Source organism: Lichenostomus cassidix, chromosome 5, assembly GCF_008360975.1.
Source record: "Lichenostomus cassidix isolate B80296 chromosome 5, HeHo_3.0, whole genome shotgun sequence".
In the NCBI taxonomy this organism is placed as follows: domain Eukaryota; kingdom Metazoa; phylum Chordata; class Aves; order Passeriformes; family Meliphagidae; genus Lichenostomus; species Lichenostomus cassidix.
In genome coordinates this window covers 58,064,021-58,083,626 of record NC_139486.1, presented here as the reverse complement: position 1 = coordinate 58,083,626, position 19,606 = coordinate 58,064,021, and the positions used below count along the sequence as shown (strand labels likewise).

General features: G+C 37.9%; 1 protein-coding gene across 1 annotated transcript in view; it reads right to left on the bottom strand.

Annotated features, from left to right (window-relative positions):
- The window catches only part of LUZP2 (leucine zipper protein 2), a 125,983-nt gene extending 110,851 nt beyond the window's left edge, over positions 1-15,132 (bottom strand). Inside the window, exon 1 of the mRNA XM_085063262.1 lies at positions 14,841-15,132. Within this exon, the coding sequence (XP_084919388.1) occupies positions 14,841-14,902 (62 nt within the window). The 5' untranslated portion in view covers positions 14,903-15,132. The remainder of the gene's footprint in view (positions 1-14,840) is intronic.
- Between the last annotated feature and the right edge of the window lie 4,474 nt (positions 15,133-19,606).

Below are 19,606 nucleotides of genomic sequence, written 5' to 3'. Positions count from 1 at the left end.
CTCAAAAGAGAAGGGGTGTATTATAAAACACACTCAAGCATGTCCTGTGGCAATGAACAAGGGGAGTCTCCAGCCTAACTCAGATCTCTTGGAATCTCTTGGAATATTTTCTACAGGTACAAGAACAAGAAGTTTCACAGGGGCATGAAAAGCAATAAAATTTGGTTTACTGTTTGTTTTATTTGACAGTGTTCCTGATAATCAATGCACTACAATCCTTATTTATTTGTATACTTGTATGTATCCAAGTATACATCCATATACTTGTACCCAACATACTATTTAGAAAATAGAAAATATTATAAGGAAAAAAAGAAATGCAGCATTTTAAAGCTACAGAAACAACTGTGCTAGCTCTAATTGCTTTATATTTCCTAATTCACTAGGCATCCACATTAGTCTGCTCATGCTAGATGCACTTCAATATTTTGATCAGCATAGAAAAGCCACCCACACTACTTCAAAAAGGATGACTGCTCATTTCAATCGGTAAAAAGAATTTTTTTTTTTCCTAAAATGGGAATGCAATTGCTGAAGAAGGGAAAATAAATCTATTTCTCTATAGTCAATAATATAGGTGGTTGCACTGGATTTAAGCACACATTTTTGAGATTCCAAGGAAAAATAATATTGTGTTCTGCTATGCTGTGTACGTTATTGAAAACAAAAGTTGAAATTACAATCGAATGTTTTTCTTTGCCAAGAGTTTTTGACCTGACTTTCACTTGGAAAGAAAGAGATGAGAAATAGCTATGATATGGCATTAGAATGTAAAAAAGAGGGGGAAAATTACATGTATTTTGTCATTCCCTCATTCCCATTGGAAGGACACCTATGTCATGATTTTAACTTGATAAGAGAAGGAATTATTACACTCATTAGGAAAATAGCCAATTACATACACTGCACATATTAAAGCCAAAGTTAATTTGCTAACATCAAAGATCACTAACCATACAACAAATCCAAAACCAAAAAACTGCTAATTAATGCCAAAACTATTAAAAAATAGGTCTGAGCTACTCTTGTGTATGAGAGCAGTCTGACAATTCACAATGGTGCTGCTTTTTCCCATTTACTTGCTGTAGAAACCATTTAATGCACACCGTCGCATATGCAATATTAACAGCAGTTGAACTTGGAAATATATCCTTTCTGACTGCTGACATTAAAATTAACCAGGAGAGTGGGTGACCTAAAAATTGTCAGATTCCTGAGTTTAAAAGCCAGACTTTTTCATGGTGAACTTCTCTAAAAGCTTCACCCTGTCCTCGTTGCTCCATGAATGCTCTGCAGGTTGAATGCACAGCACAAGTGCTAGTTAGACTGCTTTGCTTTTTTTTTTTTCCCCCCTGTACTTGACCCCTGTGTAGCAATTTCAGAGGTCAAAATCTACACTGTTGGTGAAAAATTATGCAGGCTGTTTGAAGAAGTTTGACAATTGCATCTGTAGACTTCTTTAGTGTGTTGGGTTTTTTCCTTTCAAACAGGGAGGATTTCTCATCCCAACTTCCTAGAACATCCAGATGTGAATTCACAGCAAGAAAGTTGATGGAGAAGTTCAATTTCCTTGTCTGAAATGCAACTCAATCACAGAAACTCAAACCTTGTTTTGCCTTCAGCAGAACAAGAAACAAGCCTCTATTTCACTATTACTTTCAAGTGCTGTTAGGAAGGATTTATCCAATAAATGTTTACATGCACTTGACAGCAGGAACAAGTTCTGGTTTCAGGTAAATGCCATGGTTTCTTTCTGACTCCAAGAAACATCAACATTTAGCCCACAAAACATAAATCCCAAGTGTTGCTGTAATAGTGCAGTTTCCTTTTTTTTTGTTCTTGTTACTAATGCATATTGGGAATTATTGCAGAGATTTATGAGTCTCTCTAAAAACTAATAATCTTCCAGATGCAAAAATATTAGTTGTTTCTACTCTCCCAAAGCTTTTGGGTTGTTTGGGTTTTTAGGTTTTTTGCTTTTTTGGGGTTTTTTTCAGGAAATAATATTCACTTTTACCAAGTCAACTAATCAGAAAAGGACCAAGTGATGGAGTTGTACCAATATGATATTTTAACACTTCATGATCTTCTGTTTCTCTAGTAACAACAGAAATGTTTCACCAGAGCACCTACAAAGAAAAAATTCAAAGATGTTCTACAACTGCAACACCTTCCTTTGAAAGTGCAAACCAAGAGGAACAAAGCCATGTTCAATACAAGATTAGGTCCTATCTTCTCCTAGGCTTTCTTGACCACATTTATTTTATATTTTCAGTTTTTTATACATAGTTATTTGAGATTATGACTTGTTTAATGAAATTTCTAGCGAACAAGTACAGTAGTTTGACAAAAAGGGTGATTGTTAAAAATTTTACAATAGGTTCATAATAGCCTGTAAGGACTATGGTTTTTGAATAACAAAACTCTGAGGGTAATTTTAAAATAATGTTTCAAAACCAGCATATAATATGTCACCAATCTCTACAGGTACACCAGGTAAGTAAAAAGAAAGTAATTTTTAGTCTCAACAGGATTCTAACACATTTTTTGTCCTGAAAATTATACGTTTAATCTAAAATGTTTCTAAATTCCATCTCATGAGTTGGATGATGTCACCACACATGAATTGATGCAAAATTGTCATTTGTAGGAAATATTTACCAAACTATTGAACTATTACCACTGTAATTCATCGAAAACTAAATTTCACTAAAACATTGTGTTTTATAAAAGCACTTATTATTGAACTATGTCAATCCACTGATTTAAACCTGGGGCTGCAGTATGACCTAGTGAACAGCCAAAAGTTTGATTAATTGATTAGATTGATTAGAAGAGTTGGGTGTCAGTCATTTCTGGGTTTTACACCAGGCTGCAAGTCAGTATATGACATTATGACTCAGCTCCCTGATGAATCTCTCAAAAGAAAAACCTCAAAAAAAAAATGCCCTTAAGCCTGAAGGTAAAAATAAGCCTTTTGTTTTGAAATGTAAATTACTGTTTTTTCACTATTGCCTACTTCAGTGGAATCAAATTGTCAAAACTTGTTGATTTTTCAGTTAAAAATGCCCCTGGTTACCCAAAGTCAAACACCCAAATTCTGAAACATGTATTATGATCCAAAGCTACAAATCTACACTATCTGATGCATATTCAAAATGACTCAGAATAGTATATATCTCAGAAAGTTGCACACACTGTCAATCTGAAGTCTACTAATGATCTTCAGGAGAAACAAGTGCAGTTCAAACTGTATTTCGGTTCTTTCCTATAATTCTTCTTTCTAACTCCAGCAGAAACATCCCTGAGAACTGCTGTTTTTATGGAATAGCAAACTCATATATTCATACAACATTTTATACTCTCAAAATAAAAGATTCTTAATTTTAATAAAAATTTCTTAGTTAGTAATATTAATTTTTCTCCCAGTAGAATACATTTTAACTGCTTAGTATTAAAAGATTTAGTGGTTGAATGCCACGGTTTGTTTTCAGTTTTTTCAATTTTTCAGTTTCTTGATGGAAATATTAATTTTAATGTACCCAGCCCTTCAAGAGGAAGGCCCATGAAAAGCACAAGGTATCTAATTGTGCTTTCATCAATGTCAGCAGCAACATTTTAGCTGAATATAGATAAAGTGTACAGAGCTGAGTACAGACAAATATGGAGAAAAATAGGTTTTCTTGAAAACTTTTCCTACAAAGATACATCAACACCTGGAAAGGCACAATTTCAACATTTCCCTGTACCACTCCCCAAAAATTGACTCAAGTGGGCAAAGGCTTTCAGAGAAGAACTGCTCCACAGTAAAGCTCTGTCCTTCAACTTTAGCACAGGTTTTTGTGACAAATTAACTGAAGTTTATCTGCATCTTTACCTCTGTGCAGTGGCATTACTGAGATGAATTTTTGGTGGCCAAAGGGCTTCACCCAGGCAGGTTTATTTGCACATCACTGCCAACAAAGTGTTGAAAATCCCATGGAGTAACAACTACCTTAAAATAAGGTTTTGTGTAGACAGGTTTGGTCCAAAATCCACTTTAAATGCAGCATCTCCCTGCTCTGCAGGTAATTTCTGCTGATAGTATCTTCTTAAGGTTTTTTTCCCCCAGAAAACAGACATAATTTTCTTTTTATCTGCTTTTAAACAACATAACTTCTGCTGCCTTGCTCTCTACAACTTTTGCTCATTATTCTTCAAAGTGCAACTCTAATGAAAGTGCTTAGATTGCTCTGGCAGCATTTGCCATCTTTACCACTGATTTAGATTAAGGGAAAAATACTGACGGTGCAATAATATTTCTAGATTTTGCAAATACTTCAGATAAAGGTAAAAAAGCATCATCTGTAAAAATAGTCAGCTAGTCCAGTTTATTTAAACAAACAGCACACTCAGCACAAATACCCTTTAGCAGTGAAAGACAGTGAGAGATTAGAAAGACAGATATTAGATATCATTATATTCCATATAAACACCTGATTTTCTCTTATCCACCTCCTTGTTATCTGCCTGCTGCAGAAGAAATATGCAACCTTTTTGAATTATCTATGCAGCTGAGCAAGAAAGGTGTCAGGTAAGTACTAAACTGATCAATATCACACTGAATTTATACAGTCTGGAAGGGTGGGAAACTGCACTCAGACTGGAACATATTCTTGCTCAAGAAGTCTGCAGGGAGCTTTATTTTCCATGCTGCTGTTATCTCAAAGGGGCTAGCTTGGTTTGGAAAATAAAAGGTAATAGCATTATTTTTGGTGTTTGACATCAAACACTTGCTGCTCTTATGGAGCTCAGCCTTAGAATCACATCCTAAATGCTGATTTGGATTGAAGTGCTGATTGAACTGGCAAAGATACAGTGCTGACAATTAAAAGATGTCTTCACTTGGTGAATGGCCAGATCCAGAGCTGGAATCAAGTTGCAGTGCCAGCTGATGGCTGGAGCCAGTTCCACTCTTTCTTTCTTTCTTATTCATTGGAAGGATTGTTTTCTTTTTTTCTCAGTGGCACAGATCCTGCCATAATCTAAACACTCAATATCCAGAGTCAATTTTCAACAGAAACATCCTTCAGCTATGATGTGCAACTCTTTCTGTTGACATGCAATGCTCCATGACTTACAGATACATACAATTTCTTTGACTTGCCTATTGAATTCTAAGAGAAATGGAAACTCAGCCTTGCCACAGCTGCATTCTTCACTTTTGCTTTTTAAAAGGCACATTGTTAAGCTTAGTACTAACTTGATGAATGCTGGTATTTCCCCTACTCGTGTTCTGCAGAGGGCTAGTAATATCCTATCAACTGTTCTAAGTAGGAAAGATTAAGAAAACCAAAAGGAAAACAACCTTTAAAGGCTAAAAATATTCAAGTAATAAATAAACTAGAACTGTTAAAGGTGTACCTGGGACGCTAGGTATCTCACAACTAGTGTAACACCCATTCAGTACCTATTAAGGTACTGAACTAAGGGCAAAATTTTCACAAATATCGTCCAGAAAATAAAAAGAAACTCCACAACCTTGGAAGAATAACGCCTTTCATCTCCCAGAATAAGATAGCTCTCAGAGAAATACAAAAGGAAGAGAAGTCAGAAAGCTTTTCAGAGCTGAGAGCTCTTGTGTGGGTGGCAGTAGGATGCCTTAAAGTTGGGACAGTTAATCCCTGTACTCCTTATACAAATAAAAAGTCCTAAAATTGCAGAAGAACAGTTATATTAAAAGCAAAATGGGAAGAGGGCAAAGCCTTAAAGAACACTTCCATAAGACAAGTGACAAAATCTTATATCAAGTCTCCTTTTTCTCCTCACTGCCCCAAAATTAAGTAAACAAGATGCATGAACTTTTTCCATAAGTCCTGAACCAAGAAAACCAGATACTAGCAGGTTGTAAAACAAGCAACCTGCTGACCAATAAAAATTATATGATGCATTCCACCATTAATGTTGTCCCATGGACTTTAAAGTGAGTAGTAAATCAGGTGTGCATTAATGAATTATAAAGGCTATAAAGGAAGAAAGAAAAACCAGAATTCACTCAATGTTTGTGTCAGTACTTCAAGGACCTAAATCATGAAACAATAAAAAATTAAAAAGACAACCAACTTTCACACAAGAAGCCTTAACTCTGAGATTTTCTGTTTTAGAGAAATTAGAGCTAAATATCAAAGGTTGAATTTTAAAAAGAAACAAACAAACCTGTAACCCCTTGTATATAAATTAGAGAATAATTCTCTTTTAAAAAATCTGAGTGTTGTCTTGGTTCTGGTGTTTTAAACTGAGTGTAAATTACTTATTTTCTTTTTCCAGGCACTAGGAAGATGCTAGGATATTATTGTATGGATTATGGGGATTCAGTGAACTCAGAGGAGGTTACAATGACTCCAAAGACACCAAATGTGTGATGCATTTAGTAATTACTGAAGGTGATCAAATAGATTTGAAGCTACAGGCTGTTATTCAAGTTTTACTCCAGTGTAATCCTGCCAAGCCACTTAATACTTTCTGAAAACACATCTACTTATTTGTCCAGATGGGTCCTTGCAAATATTCACAAGAACTAATCCTCTGTTATAAATATTGAATATTCTTCTACAGGAATGGCCCAGGCTAGTTTAAGGATCATTTAATTCTCTAGAATATGGAAAGATTTAAGGCAGATTGAATTATTCCATACTGATCCAAGGTATTGTCAGGTTTAATCCAGTGTGGTAAGAACTTCTGTGTTGCTGTAATTACTGAATATTATTGGGAACAGTTTGCCATTACATGTAAAAGTACCATTTTATGTGATGTTAACAGCAAGAATAAGCAGCAAAGAAACACGTGATGTGAGTGAACACTAAAATATTTCAACCTGACTGCAGTATCAACTTCTGAATATCACCTCTTTGATGGGAATGGCTTGAACCTTTGCAATTACATTTTATAAGCCAGTCATGAAGGATTCATTTCATACAAAGGAAAGAGATATTCCTGAAACCCTTAGTTCAGGTATATATTTCCTGTATTTCTTCTCAGTCATTTCAGAAGCTATTTGAATTTTGTCAGTTTAGGTACATATGAAACTGAAAATACTACACATTGTGACATTAAAACAGGGAGAAACTCAAGTTTTTTTCTGAGTCCATTTAAATAACTGATCATTAGTTCTTTAAAACTGATCTTGCTATTTAGTTTCTACAGCATTTTAATTCTTTCTGTGCCCAGGAACAGCTAACAATCTGCCCTTGTGCCAAAGGAGCTCCAGCTGAGAGCAAATGAGGGAAAGAACTAGGAACAGAGTTAAAGAAATGCATTAAATTAAATTAAATGTCTGCTTTCATAAAGTTTCCTGAGCCAAGTACAGCACATCTGTGCACTGAAAAGAGATAGTTGTTTTGCAAGTAAACAAAAAAGCAGATGAGTCTCTATTCACTACCTATGCACTTGAGAACAGTGGTTTTTTTCAAATAGAATGCACATATACTCATGTATGAACGCAGAGATCTCACAGAAAGCAGTTTTTGAGACTGATTTTTCACCAAATTAAATCGCATAAACTGCACTGATCACAGTAATAAATCTGCTTAATGAAGGGAGCAGAAGGAAAGCAGCAGTGCAGTAATGGGTTCTGACCTCTCCTCACTCCATTGTCATGGAGGCACCATGGTTACAGATTAATTACCCAAGCCTCAACCTTTGCATCCAGCCAAATAATCTTATTCCACATTTAGGGTAAAATTAGGAAAACTGCAAGGCCAAACCTTCTATAAGCAGTCATGGATTCCCAACAATCATGACTTTTTGGTATCCCCCACACCCATCAGCACCTAAAGAACAGCCTAAGTTTCAAAGAACATAGCTCTTGTTTGAAATTCTTCAAAATTCTTGGAAAATCCAGATTTTCAGAAGGTTAGTGCAGTCAACCAGCTGTCCCCTGTTGAAATTCAAAAGGCAGCAGATTAGACTCTTCCAGCTCACTTAAAAGACAATCTACTGCAGATTATAGGTGTTAAGCCTCTCAAAAATATCTGTTCCCTTGGCAAATGTTGGCTCCCTTCACAGAAGGGGAAGAGAACAAATCAAACCCAACAAAAACTCATTTTCAGAGGAGGAAAAACCTTCTGTCCTGTCCATAGAACAGAGGGGCAGAAGTACAGCAGGACTGATGGACAATGCCAGCCAGTGATAACTAGTAAGAATACAATGACAATTTTGGGCATTTTGGCGCTGAAAATAACAATTAATTATCAACTGACTGGTTTCAGCCTGGCATTTCAAAGGTTCAGAGACTAAACACCTAAACACAGTGCTTTGATTTGCGCCCTTGCCAAGTTTCACCTCATCCTGAAAAATATTTCTGAACAAAAAGCCCTAAGTGAAGCAGTATTAAAATTGATTTTATTTCTCCATTTTCAGGAGAGACAGTCTCTCTTTGCCCAGCGAGCACACATTTCATTACACTGCCTCAGGAGGAAGAAACTTCCTTAACAACCTAATGCTACCCAGAGCACAGCTGCTGTTTTTCAGTCTTGTCAGCTTCCTTTTTCCCACATATTTTTTTTTCTTTTCTCTTCAACATTTTGGTAAAATCTGGGTTTTTTTCCCCAAGTTTACTGCCACAGATTAGTCTGAAACAAACCCATGGCTGCAAAACCATTCAAACATGAAGGGGATGACAGGCCTAAGGTGGGCACAGCAGAATTGCTGGGCTTGCTGCTGTTCTTGGTTCCCCAAGCAATTCTGAGCTACAAAGTCAGAGCTCCTGCTTCTGTAGTCATTCCTATCAACCAAAACACAGAATCACCTGAAAAACTGCATCAGCTGTAGAGAATGCAGCAATATAAAACATGAGCAAACTATTTTGTTTACCGCTTTCACCAGGTAGCTTTTCTCCCCTCCTGCTGCCGAAAAAAGTTGTATAAACAACCACAAAAACTACTGAAGATATGTTTATACCAACAAGTAAGATATCAAGAAATTCTGTACACACCTATTTCTTCAGCTTGTCGGATTCATGTATTGGTTTCTCTAGTGACTGACTGAAATAATGTTTTTATCTAGAAATACAGCAGTGACCTGAGAGGGAACACTACTAAAAATATTGCTAAGATAAAACACAGTTAAAGTACACATTAATAAATACAGGAACGATGTAAAGGGTAAGATGAGTAGGCAAGGAAAGGGAGTAAAGAAAACTATAGCAGCACATAAAAACTGCTATTTGATGAACATCCATATTTTTCTTCAGTATTTCTAACAGGTACTTACCCTCCAACGTGTTGGAAATAGCAAATAAAACAATACACATCTTAAACTTCTGCACAATATTAAGACTGAAGGATGGTAGGAAAAAGCTTTGTTCTTTCTGACAGACATATTCCTTGACTTCATACAGAGAATATTTCCAATCTGACCCTTACAAGACAGCTGGTGTACCCATTGTGAGAAACTAGACAATGGGGAGAAACACTGCTTTGACAAGTGGCATAAATGAGATTTCCTTGTCTGCAGAGTGTATATGGTCAGGAATACTGTCTGTGAACAGTTTTGTATTAAATACAGAAAACAGTATTGAAGTCACAATCTCACTGAAGAAAGGATTAAAATTTTATGTTAAGATATCCTTATCTTCTGTCCTTACTGCAAATTAATAAATGAGACACAGAAAAGTGCCAGCATTCTAGTTTTTCTAAACACAAAGAATACATTAAAATGTCAAAAGTAACTCCATGGCAAGTCTCCTGGGCAGAAATGTGTTGTACATAGCATAACAAGCAGAATTCTGTCAGCAGAAAGAACATAGTTTTAGTTTTTCTGGCCAAACTGAGACTTTCTTCCTGGGTTTTTAGTTCAGGTTCATGATCTTAGATATATGGAGTGCTTTTAAATGTGTTAGCCCAGCTAATTAGATAACATAGCAAGTATCTCACTTCTGAAGGCATTGTTCATAACCAAATAGAAGAAAATCCCATAAAATTGGAAACTTATGTTTAAACACAGTCCACAACAAAAGCACATAGTTTTTCAGGTATGGTACAGCCATAAATCATATCCTAAATACTACTTCTGTACCTCAAATAGAAGTCCTTACGAGCCATTAACCAAACAAGCATCATCATCCACACCAATAGAAATCAGAAAGCTTTCAGGACCCAGGAAATTCAGACAAAAAAAGTATGAATTCTAAGCAGGAGAAAAATTATAGTTATTACCCCTGCATTTCTGAAAGAATTCAGAAAGTGCATTAAGAACCTACAGCAAAAAACTTATATTTTCTCCTAAAGAAGTAGCCCAAAACCACTCTGCAGAATTAATCTTCAGTAGTGGGGAAGAGGATGGACAATGCTGGACAATAGTCTGAGATCTCACGACCTGCCAGAGAGAATGTCACAGGGTGAGGCTACAGCCAAGAGAGTTACCACGAAATCAGCCTCAGACTTCACTCCAAAATGTATAAAGAGAAGGGTTCTATCTACTCTCATATCAGTCTAAATGAAAAACATTTCAGCATCTGATTATAGCCCAGTGTTTTTAAAAGACCTTAAAAAGGTCTTAAAAACTAGACACAAGGATTTTCAACTTTCTCCCACTCCATGCCAGCACAGTAACATCAGACATGCTCCTCTTTATGTTTTCCTCAAGCCATAGGCTGAGTTATTTGCATGCCTTTATCTGAAAGGAGGGAAAAAAATATTATTTTCATATCCCTTAGAAAATAATTACCAAATCCAACAAATGTAAAGAAAGTAGATGAAAATACATTGAAGGAAAATTCAAAATGTTTATGCCAGGTTCTCAAGCTTAATAAGGAAATCCATTTTATTTTTACCACTTCCAACAATAAACATATACCAGATCAACACCTGTACATTCTTTAAGCAACTTGAAATGAGCACATTTTTCCTGCTGCAAACAGAGGATGCATTCTTCAGAAGCCATTGTATTACAGATTGCTTTGTAACATCAGTGTAGTAAGACTGACAATGAACTGTACTTTTAGAAAAAAAAAATGACCACCAGCTCCTTCTCTACCATTAAAAAAATGGTACAGAGGTATATACCAATAATAATAAATAAATATATATATATACACCATTACTTCTCTACCATTCTGTCTTTTACAGCCCTGTTATTTGTAGTGCATTTAATGAGTTGCTGTGGTAGAAATATTACTATTGTTACTGAAGTGCATCCTGGTGGGTTTATGGTCCTGTTCTCTGCTATTAAGCATTCTGCTTCCATCAAATTATTCAGTGTCTTGTATCTCTGTCATATTTCACAGGTGGACAGAAAGGAATACACTGCCACAAAGAAAAAAAAAATAAAAGAAAGCTTTTTTTCACATCAGGCTTCTTCTAAGGAGTTGTACTTTTGTCATGTAGACAAAAAGATTTGGTAATACAGCGTTTCAATGGTAATATTCAGATAATATTCAGATAACTGTCCTTTTAGCTGTAGGGAGGTCTCTCTAGACAAAATAATCTGGACTACAGATCTTGGTTATTGAGCCCAAGGAGTGCCTTCATGTGAGATTCTCTGTTACAAACAGCAATCCATTCAGGCTGTGCAGGTGGCTGGGGCCACAACAGCACTCAAGTGGCTGCAGAACAAAACCCTGAGCTCACTGCACACTGTGCCAACTGCCTGAACTCTCAGGGCAGGGAGACTCATTTCTGATGTCACATGAAAAACCTAGATTGTCTTCAGCATCGTATGAAAAAACATATAAAAACTATCACATTAAATCTGGCAAAATTGAAATGTCGAAGGAAATATAGAAGTCAACAAGAAAACACAAACTTCATCATTTTTACCAAGCTGAATCCGCCTTCAAAAATGTTCCACTTTACAATTTGAGAGACTGATTTTAGAGCAGAAGTTTTTACTTATGCCATCAAAACGTGTTTAAGTAGATAGACAAATTCAAATCAATCTTACGACCTCTTTGGCACTAAAATCAACCAGAAATATGATTAAGACTTATCATGTGCCTCCAAGCCATACCAAAATCCAGTTTAGATAATGCAGAAAAGGTTAATTCATTCCAAACCATGAGCTTCCTGTGGGTATTTGAGTCATGCATATTACTTTAGACCAAGTTTAGAAGTTACATACAGTTATGAAATAATGCTGGTATCTGTGTATTTTCCTCTTTTTAATAATGTTATCAAATAAGAAAAGATGACATGTTGCCTTAACATAAACTCACCAATTCATATTTGTTTGCAATTAGGCTTGAAGACATGCTGAGATATTTCAAAACTCTCACCATGACATGACTCAAAGAAGATGCCATCACCCCATGCCAAGGAGCAAAAAGCCATCAGTTGCCCACCTCACTCATTTCAGCACCAAAGTATGAAAAAGAGCACAAACTTCTGCAAAAATAAACCCTCACAATGGAAAACTCTCTCCTGCAAGGTGAATATTCTGCCTTAGCTCTGAAGTTTCCCACAGCAGGATATTGGATATGCTTGCCTTTTGCAAGCACAACTAGTCTGCAAACCTCCTCTGTTGGGTCCAACCAGAGAATTAGCCATATGTTTACAGCAAGTATTAGCTGCCCCAGCCAGAATGCCTTCTGCTGAAGGAGATTAAAGCCTAATCTCTTTCCAGTAGATGGCATGTGGATAGCATTGCATTTTTTAAACTTCCAGTATGTGCTGCTGAAAAATTGCTGTGTCTTCTGCACAGCCAGTTAAAAATCAAGTGGCTGCTGAAAAGAGTAGCTCAGGACTTTTGAAATAAATCTCCAGCTCTACAACAGAGCTTCAGTCTCCTTTTGTAACAGGATAACCAATCTGGTACCAAACCCAAAACTTCCCTTTGCAACACATTCTGTACTTGGGTGGAGTTATAACTGGAATTTCTCTCACATTGATCATTTTCCTCCCTCAATTATATAAGAACATAAATCATCACATGCCACAAAATTGTCCTCTTATGAAAATATACCCACTCCTCGGAATTACAATTTTCATAATGAGCATTCACACGCCAATTTCAGCTTCTTGATATTCTTTCCAAATTTTTTTTGAAAGGTAAGGAGGGACTTGACTTTTTGGGTTTTTTTTAATAATTATCAGGTATTATACATTTCATTCTCATACCAGTAACATTTGCTCAACAAGATAAGGACTCACTTTTAGGGCTCTTCACTAACTACATTGACTCCCATGAATGTTCAAGCAGTTTTTAAGCTTTCCATATATCTTTTCAATAAAGTTCAATCTGCACGAGCTCATGCAAAATACAAACCTGCATCTACAAAAGCTGGTTTGATGCTTCCTCTCCATCTTAACTCTTCTTCCAAGGATGCATCACTCATAAATGAGTATAAAATTACTCATCTGAATTATTTCACATGACTGCTAGAGAAAGTTTCCTTGGACCTTTTATTGAATCAGAAGAATTGAACTACAATATATTCCTCCAAGAGCTATATTCCAAAGCACACCAGCATGGTTCATATGGACCAGTGCTCTGGAACCCCCAGTCAGAAGTGTAACCAAAAAATGTATCCCCTTGTGCCAATAACAACCCATTCTAAAGTGAGGAAGTTGCTGAATAATTGAAGCAATTTCCTTCAATTTCTCCCTGCATTCAGATGTTTTCTCATTCAGAGATTTTCGGTTATTATTTGCCTGTGCATGTAGCTCCTGCTGTCCCTTACTCTGACTACATAGCAAGCCCACTTTTTTCCTTTTTACATCTCAGTGAGCAATTAAGCCTTAAAACATTCAGTGCTTCTGCAAAAAGCTGCTTTGATGCCCATTTTACAGGAAGAGGCCAAGCATAAAGGAAAAGCAAAGGAAGCATAAAGGAAAAAAAATCACATTTCCCTTAAAAATGTATGTGCATATGTCCTCCAAGAACATGCTTTATAGACTCATTACTATTTATTACACACTTATTTCTGTGTTACTGTTCTAACACAGCAGAGAAATACCACAGGCAAAATCTGGGCTTGATTTACTGATGAGGAGCTGGAAGTTGAGCAGTCTGAACAGTGTCATAACAGATCTGCTCTGTACCCAACATTAATTCCTCATCCATGCACATCCAGACAATGGGATGAGGTATCCCAGCTTTATCTTTTCTTTGCTGAAAATACTATACTGACAGCATGGGCAGTATACTAGCCCTGAGCAATTGAGCAGAACACGTTATCTTATCAGAACACTGCATGGTCCCATCAGGTTTTATTTCTAAGCTGCAATAGGTTTTGTTCATGTCTTGTCATACTTATACTTTCACAGAGAGGAATTCATATAGACTGCAGCAACTTTTTGCACATTTACAGACATTGAGGTAACACTACAGTATCTGTCAGTAAACAAAATATAAAAAAAAATTTAAAAAGTAAAGCCTGGGTCTGTATTCAGATACAGAATCCCAACTGAGATGAGATAGTTCAAGTGTTCCTAATTTTTGTTTTCATTCTATAAGGGAACACGTTGGCACATTCTCAGTTTGAGCTGTTTGCCTTTCTTCACAATGAAATAGAGTCTGTCTGGTTTAACTGCTCTGCACATAAAGCTCGCATTTGTCACTGCCTTGTTACATCCCACAGGCTGCGGGTCAAGTTATACAGTAGCATCTCCTTTACAGCATTAAAAAAAAAAAAAAGAGAAAAAAAAAGGAAAATAAAAAAGAAAAAAGACCAAGAGAACATTCAATCTTGAGACAATCAGGAGCGGGAGTGAGACAGCTAAGAATCAAAGACAATCTTCCCCTAAACTTAACAGCGAAACCCGAAATCCGTATTATTTCCCTTCAACCCGTATTATTTCCCTCCAAAGCGCTGCCAAAGCAAACAAAGCAGGAGCGGTCGGAGGAGAACAGCCATGGGTACTCACCTAGCGCCCAGGAGCAGCGCAGGAAGCAGAGGCAGCACGTACCAAGCCGCGGTGAATCTCATGCTGCTCCTCTCCTCTCCTCTCCGCTCCGCTCTGCTCACCCACCGCGCTCCGCTCTCCTCCAGCCGCTCCTCTCCTCGCCTCGCCTCGCCCAGCGAGCAGCCCGAGGGGCTCCAGCACACACCCACAGCCCCAGCCGGAGCGGGAAGGGCTGGCCGAGCCGGGCTGGAGCGGCGGGAGGGATTTCAGCAGCAGAGCGATCCGCTCCGCTCCGCTCCGCTCCGCCCGGCGGCTGCGGCAGGACGCGCCCCGAGGGCTGGCCGGGCGGGATTAGGGCGGGATGCCCGCAGCATCATCCAGCGGGGCACCGACGGGAATCCCGCCTGCCAGGGGGAACAAAAGTTGAGGGGAAGCAGCGGTGGAAACACAGGCGGTATTTTGCAGGTAGTGTGGTTATGTGATGAGAATATGAACAAGGCAGGGGATAGAGAGGCAGGAGATGTTGGTGAGAGCTCCAGAGCAGCCTGTCACTGTGCCTGGCCAGGTGGCACTTGGGCAGAGCAGGGACTCACCAGATCCCCTTCAATCAGGTGGCACTTGTGCAGAGCAGGGACACACCAGATACCCTTCAAGCAATCAGGTGGCATTTGTGCAGATCTGGAACTCACCAGATCTTCAATCAGGTGGCACTTGTGCAGAGCAGAGACACACCAGATCTCCTTCAATCAGGTGGCACTTGTGCAGAGCAGGAACACTCTAAATCTTCAATCAGGTGGCACTTGTGCAGAGCAGGAACACTCCAGATCTCCTTCAATCAATCAGGTGGCACTTGTGCAGAGCAGGGACACTCTAGATCTCCTTCAATCAGGTGGCACTTGTGCAGAGCATGAACACACTAGATCTTCAATCAGGTGGTATTTGTGCAGAGCAGGAACACTCTAGATCTTCAATCAGGTGTCACTTGTGCAGAGCAGGGACACACCAGATCCCCTTCAATCAATCAGGTGGCACTTGTGCAGAGCAGGAGCACAGCAGATCCCCTTCAATCAATCAGGTGGCACTTGTGCAGAGCAGGAGCACAGCAGATCCCCTTCGATCAGGAGGTCATTTGCCCCATATCAAGGTGGAGCTAGGAGCAGAAATAGTTTCCAGAGCAGGATTTAGAACATTGTCATCTCTAAAAGCCCTTCATCACCAGGACCTTTAAAGAAATAAATACCCCTCTCCTGTTTCCTGTCTCCTAATCATAAATTAGATAAATCAGCATTGGTTAAAGATGTTTTCAATGTGTAGCTAAAGGCCTAGCTTGACACAAGTTCACCTGATGGCAAATCGTGTGAAAATAAAACATTTAAACAGAAGTAATCTCTCAACACAATATCACCCAAACCCCAATCAAACAAACTTGTCTGCAAGTGAATGAAGTGTGGTCATTACAAGAAAGATTTGGTCACCTATGTGCTTCTCTGGCCTTATGAAAGGCATCCAGAAACTATATTATGCATCAGAAGCATAAAATAAAATTTTCCATAGTTTAAACTGGTTAGTCATTCCATTCAGCTGCTTATTGAGGAGTAATTTTGTATTCCACAAAAAAAACCCACCAAAAAACCCCAAAACAACTAGAAATTCATTGTTTGAAATGAATGGATGACTTTTTAAAATGAGTATTGTCCTTCAATAAGATAGTCGCATGGCATCCAAAAAAATTTTTAAAAATACATTATTTGTTACATCCCTCAATAGCAAACTGAGAGCAATGGGAGGTAAAAGAAAAAAAAAGGAAAGGTGATATACACAGCCAAAAAGGAACAAAATCATTTGTTTCTGACTTCCCGTGTCCCAACTCTAGTATCCTTTTCAGCACACCTGGCAGCACATTCTATTCAATCACATCAATTCAAATCTGTATTTATTGTTATTTTGATGCTATGTACCAGCTTGAATGAACAGTTCATGTTTCCATGGATACTTACGAGAGCATAGTAAAAAGGTCATAAAAAGAACAGTTCGCCTGTCATTTTCTCTTCCAGAGAAAGCCAACCTTCCCAGGCTAGCAGGCATTTATTTCATAGTCATGTATCAGCACCTAATGCTTCTTTCATCTTCCTTTCATGTGCATTCATACAGGGTGGAACAGAGGGGAAGGGAGTGGTGCAGAGGCACTAAAAAATGCTGAGTGATCTTAAGTAACCCTGTGAAATGTTGCAACTTGAGGGATTATTTTTAAATTCTATTATTTTTTAATTCTGTTACCTCTCTGCCTCTTTCTTTGGGGAGTGGGGGGTGGAATAGAAAGGAATGCTGGTTCTTCTTGGTTTCACCTCTACCAGCCTTGCATGGGAGAACATCTCCACAAGTGGTTGGGTGCCTCCAGTGCAGGCAGTCTGCAGTGCTCCATCGCCCAGACATCACATTGTCATGCTTTGCATCATTTCCCCATCCTGTTCAGAACTGATTGAACAATCAGGAAGCTTTCATGCTTCCCAGCACTGCTGCTTCAGTCCTGCTCTGATGGGAATATCTCATGAAGGCTGGCACAGCTCAGCCTGAGCCTGCAAACACCTCGAGAGCTCAGGGTACAGGATGTGTACCAAGCTTTCCCAGTTCAGGTCAGCTTTTCCAACTCAGGTCATGTGTAACAAGCTTTCCCAACTCTGCACAACTTGGGAACCCTCAACCAACTTGGGCACAGCAAACACCCCCAGGCTGAGCAGAGACTGCAGCAATTGCACCCCTAGACACTGAAACACACACAGCTGCAACAGCATTACTGGGAAGACAAACTCTTAGCAGTAAATAGATGTAGGACAAGAAACCTGCTTTTTTTAGAGGCAAATTTCTATAATTAAGGGTTGGGCACTTAATCTTCAATGCTATTCTCATCAGACATGATTGTATTCCAGCTGATTACCTAAAGACCAAAAAAAGCATCTTTTTCTCCCTCCTATTGAGATAAATTGCCTTCACCTTGACAAGTTGGAGGAGTTTTTGGGTTTTCATTGGCTGGTCAGTTGTTTATTTTAGAGGAGAAATGTGCATCTATAAAAAAAATGAGAGAGAATTGCTTGCAGATTTGTCTTAGACCTAGACTGTAGTCAATTTATTAAGTGCTGTGTGCCTTAATAAGTGCCATGCTGAGAGATCAAATATTAATGTGTAATGACTTCAAAGACATTATAGAAATTTCCATATAAACACATTAGACATGCAGGACTCTTTAGAAATATTGTATTTTTACTGTTGTAATTAAAAGCTTTCCATTTTTTTGGTTCAAATTAATTGACGGTCTTAATAAATAATTAATCCTAGTTTAGCAAGCAAAAGTTTATTATATATGCCATTTAAAAAAAAACAAAACATACACAGAAAATATAACCAAGAAAAAAATGGAACTATTACTGCAAAAATTCCAAAGCATTTCAAACACTCATTGTCACACAAATTCAAGCAAGTTTAGCTAAATACACCAATAGTGTAGGAATATTATTGCCTACATTAGAGAGGAATATTAACCAACTGTCTTCCTTTACAAAATTCAACACAAGCTTATGCTTGCCAGAGCAGAAATGCCACTGAAACTCTGGGGGAAAAAAAAAAAAAAAAAAAAAACCTCTCCAACAAAATTTTTTAATTTTAGAGAGTTAAGGCATTAATTTGTTCTGGTCAGGATGCTGTTCTTGTGCAGACTTTCAGAAGAGTGAGGGCAAAATTGTTGGAAAAAATAGAACACATTTTATTTTAGGGCAATTTAAAAATGCAAATCTTAGATTTTTATTTGGCAAAAAGCCCTACAAAATACTGGCTGAGCAGGAGCAGAAGGAACAAGTGACTTACAAGACACACTACCTCAGTTGTTCTGTGCCTCACTCTCTCCTCTCAAACAAAGATTTCACTTTAACTTCGAAAATAGATTTGGCTTCCCTTTTTCCAGTTTTTCTCTGGAATTTCCCTCTCCATCTTCTCATTCCTTCACCCCAACCTGAGAGTTTCTCTGCCTTTGGAAATGCTTCTTGATTTAACTCAACTCTTAACAAATCTGTTCAGCTACCAAAGTGCAAAACATTCTCACCAAAGTAGGAAGGCAAAGCAAAAGTCCATGGTGAAGCATTTCAATACAGTGAGCCTAACTTTTCACATCCACATACCCAAACAAAATAAACACAAACACATACATGGAATTAAGGGAATTAATTAATTAATAGACTTAATTAAAAATAGGAAGGCAAAGCATAAGTCCATGGTGAAGCATTTCAGTACAGTGAGCCTAACTTTTCCCATCCACATCCACAAACATAATTAACACAAACACATACATAGAATTAACAGAATTAATGGAATTAATTAATTAATACTTAATTAAAAATAGGAAGGCAAAGCAAAAGTCCATGGTGAAGCATTTCAATACAGTGAGCCTAACTTTTCACATCCACATACCCAAACAGAATCAACACAAACACATACATAGAATTAACAGAATTAATTAATTAATAGACAATTAAAAATAGGAAGGCAAAGCATAAGTCCATGGTGAAGCATTTCAACACAGTGAGCCTAACTTTTCCCATCCACATACCCAAACACAATAAACACACATACATGGAATTAATCTGTGTGGTTTCTCACTGCTTTGATTGCAACCTGTCACATTAACAGCACCACTTGAGGAGATAATTCCCTTGGGGTGACTGATTCCCTGCTCAACCTCCAATAGCCATGTGTTTATAAACACTGCAGGAACCCACTTGCTCTGAATGATGAAGCCC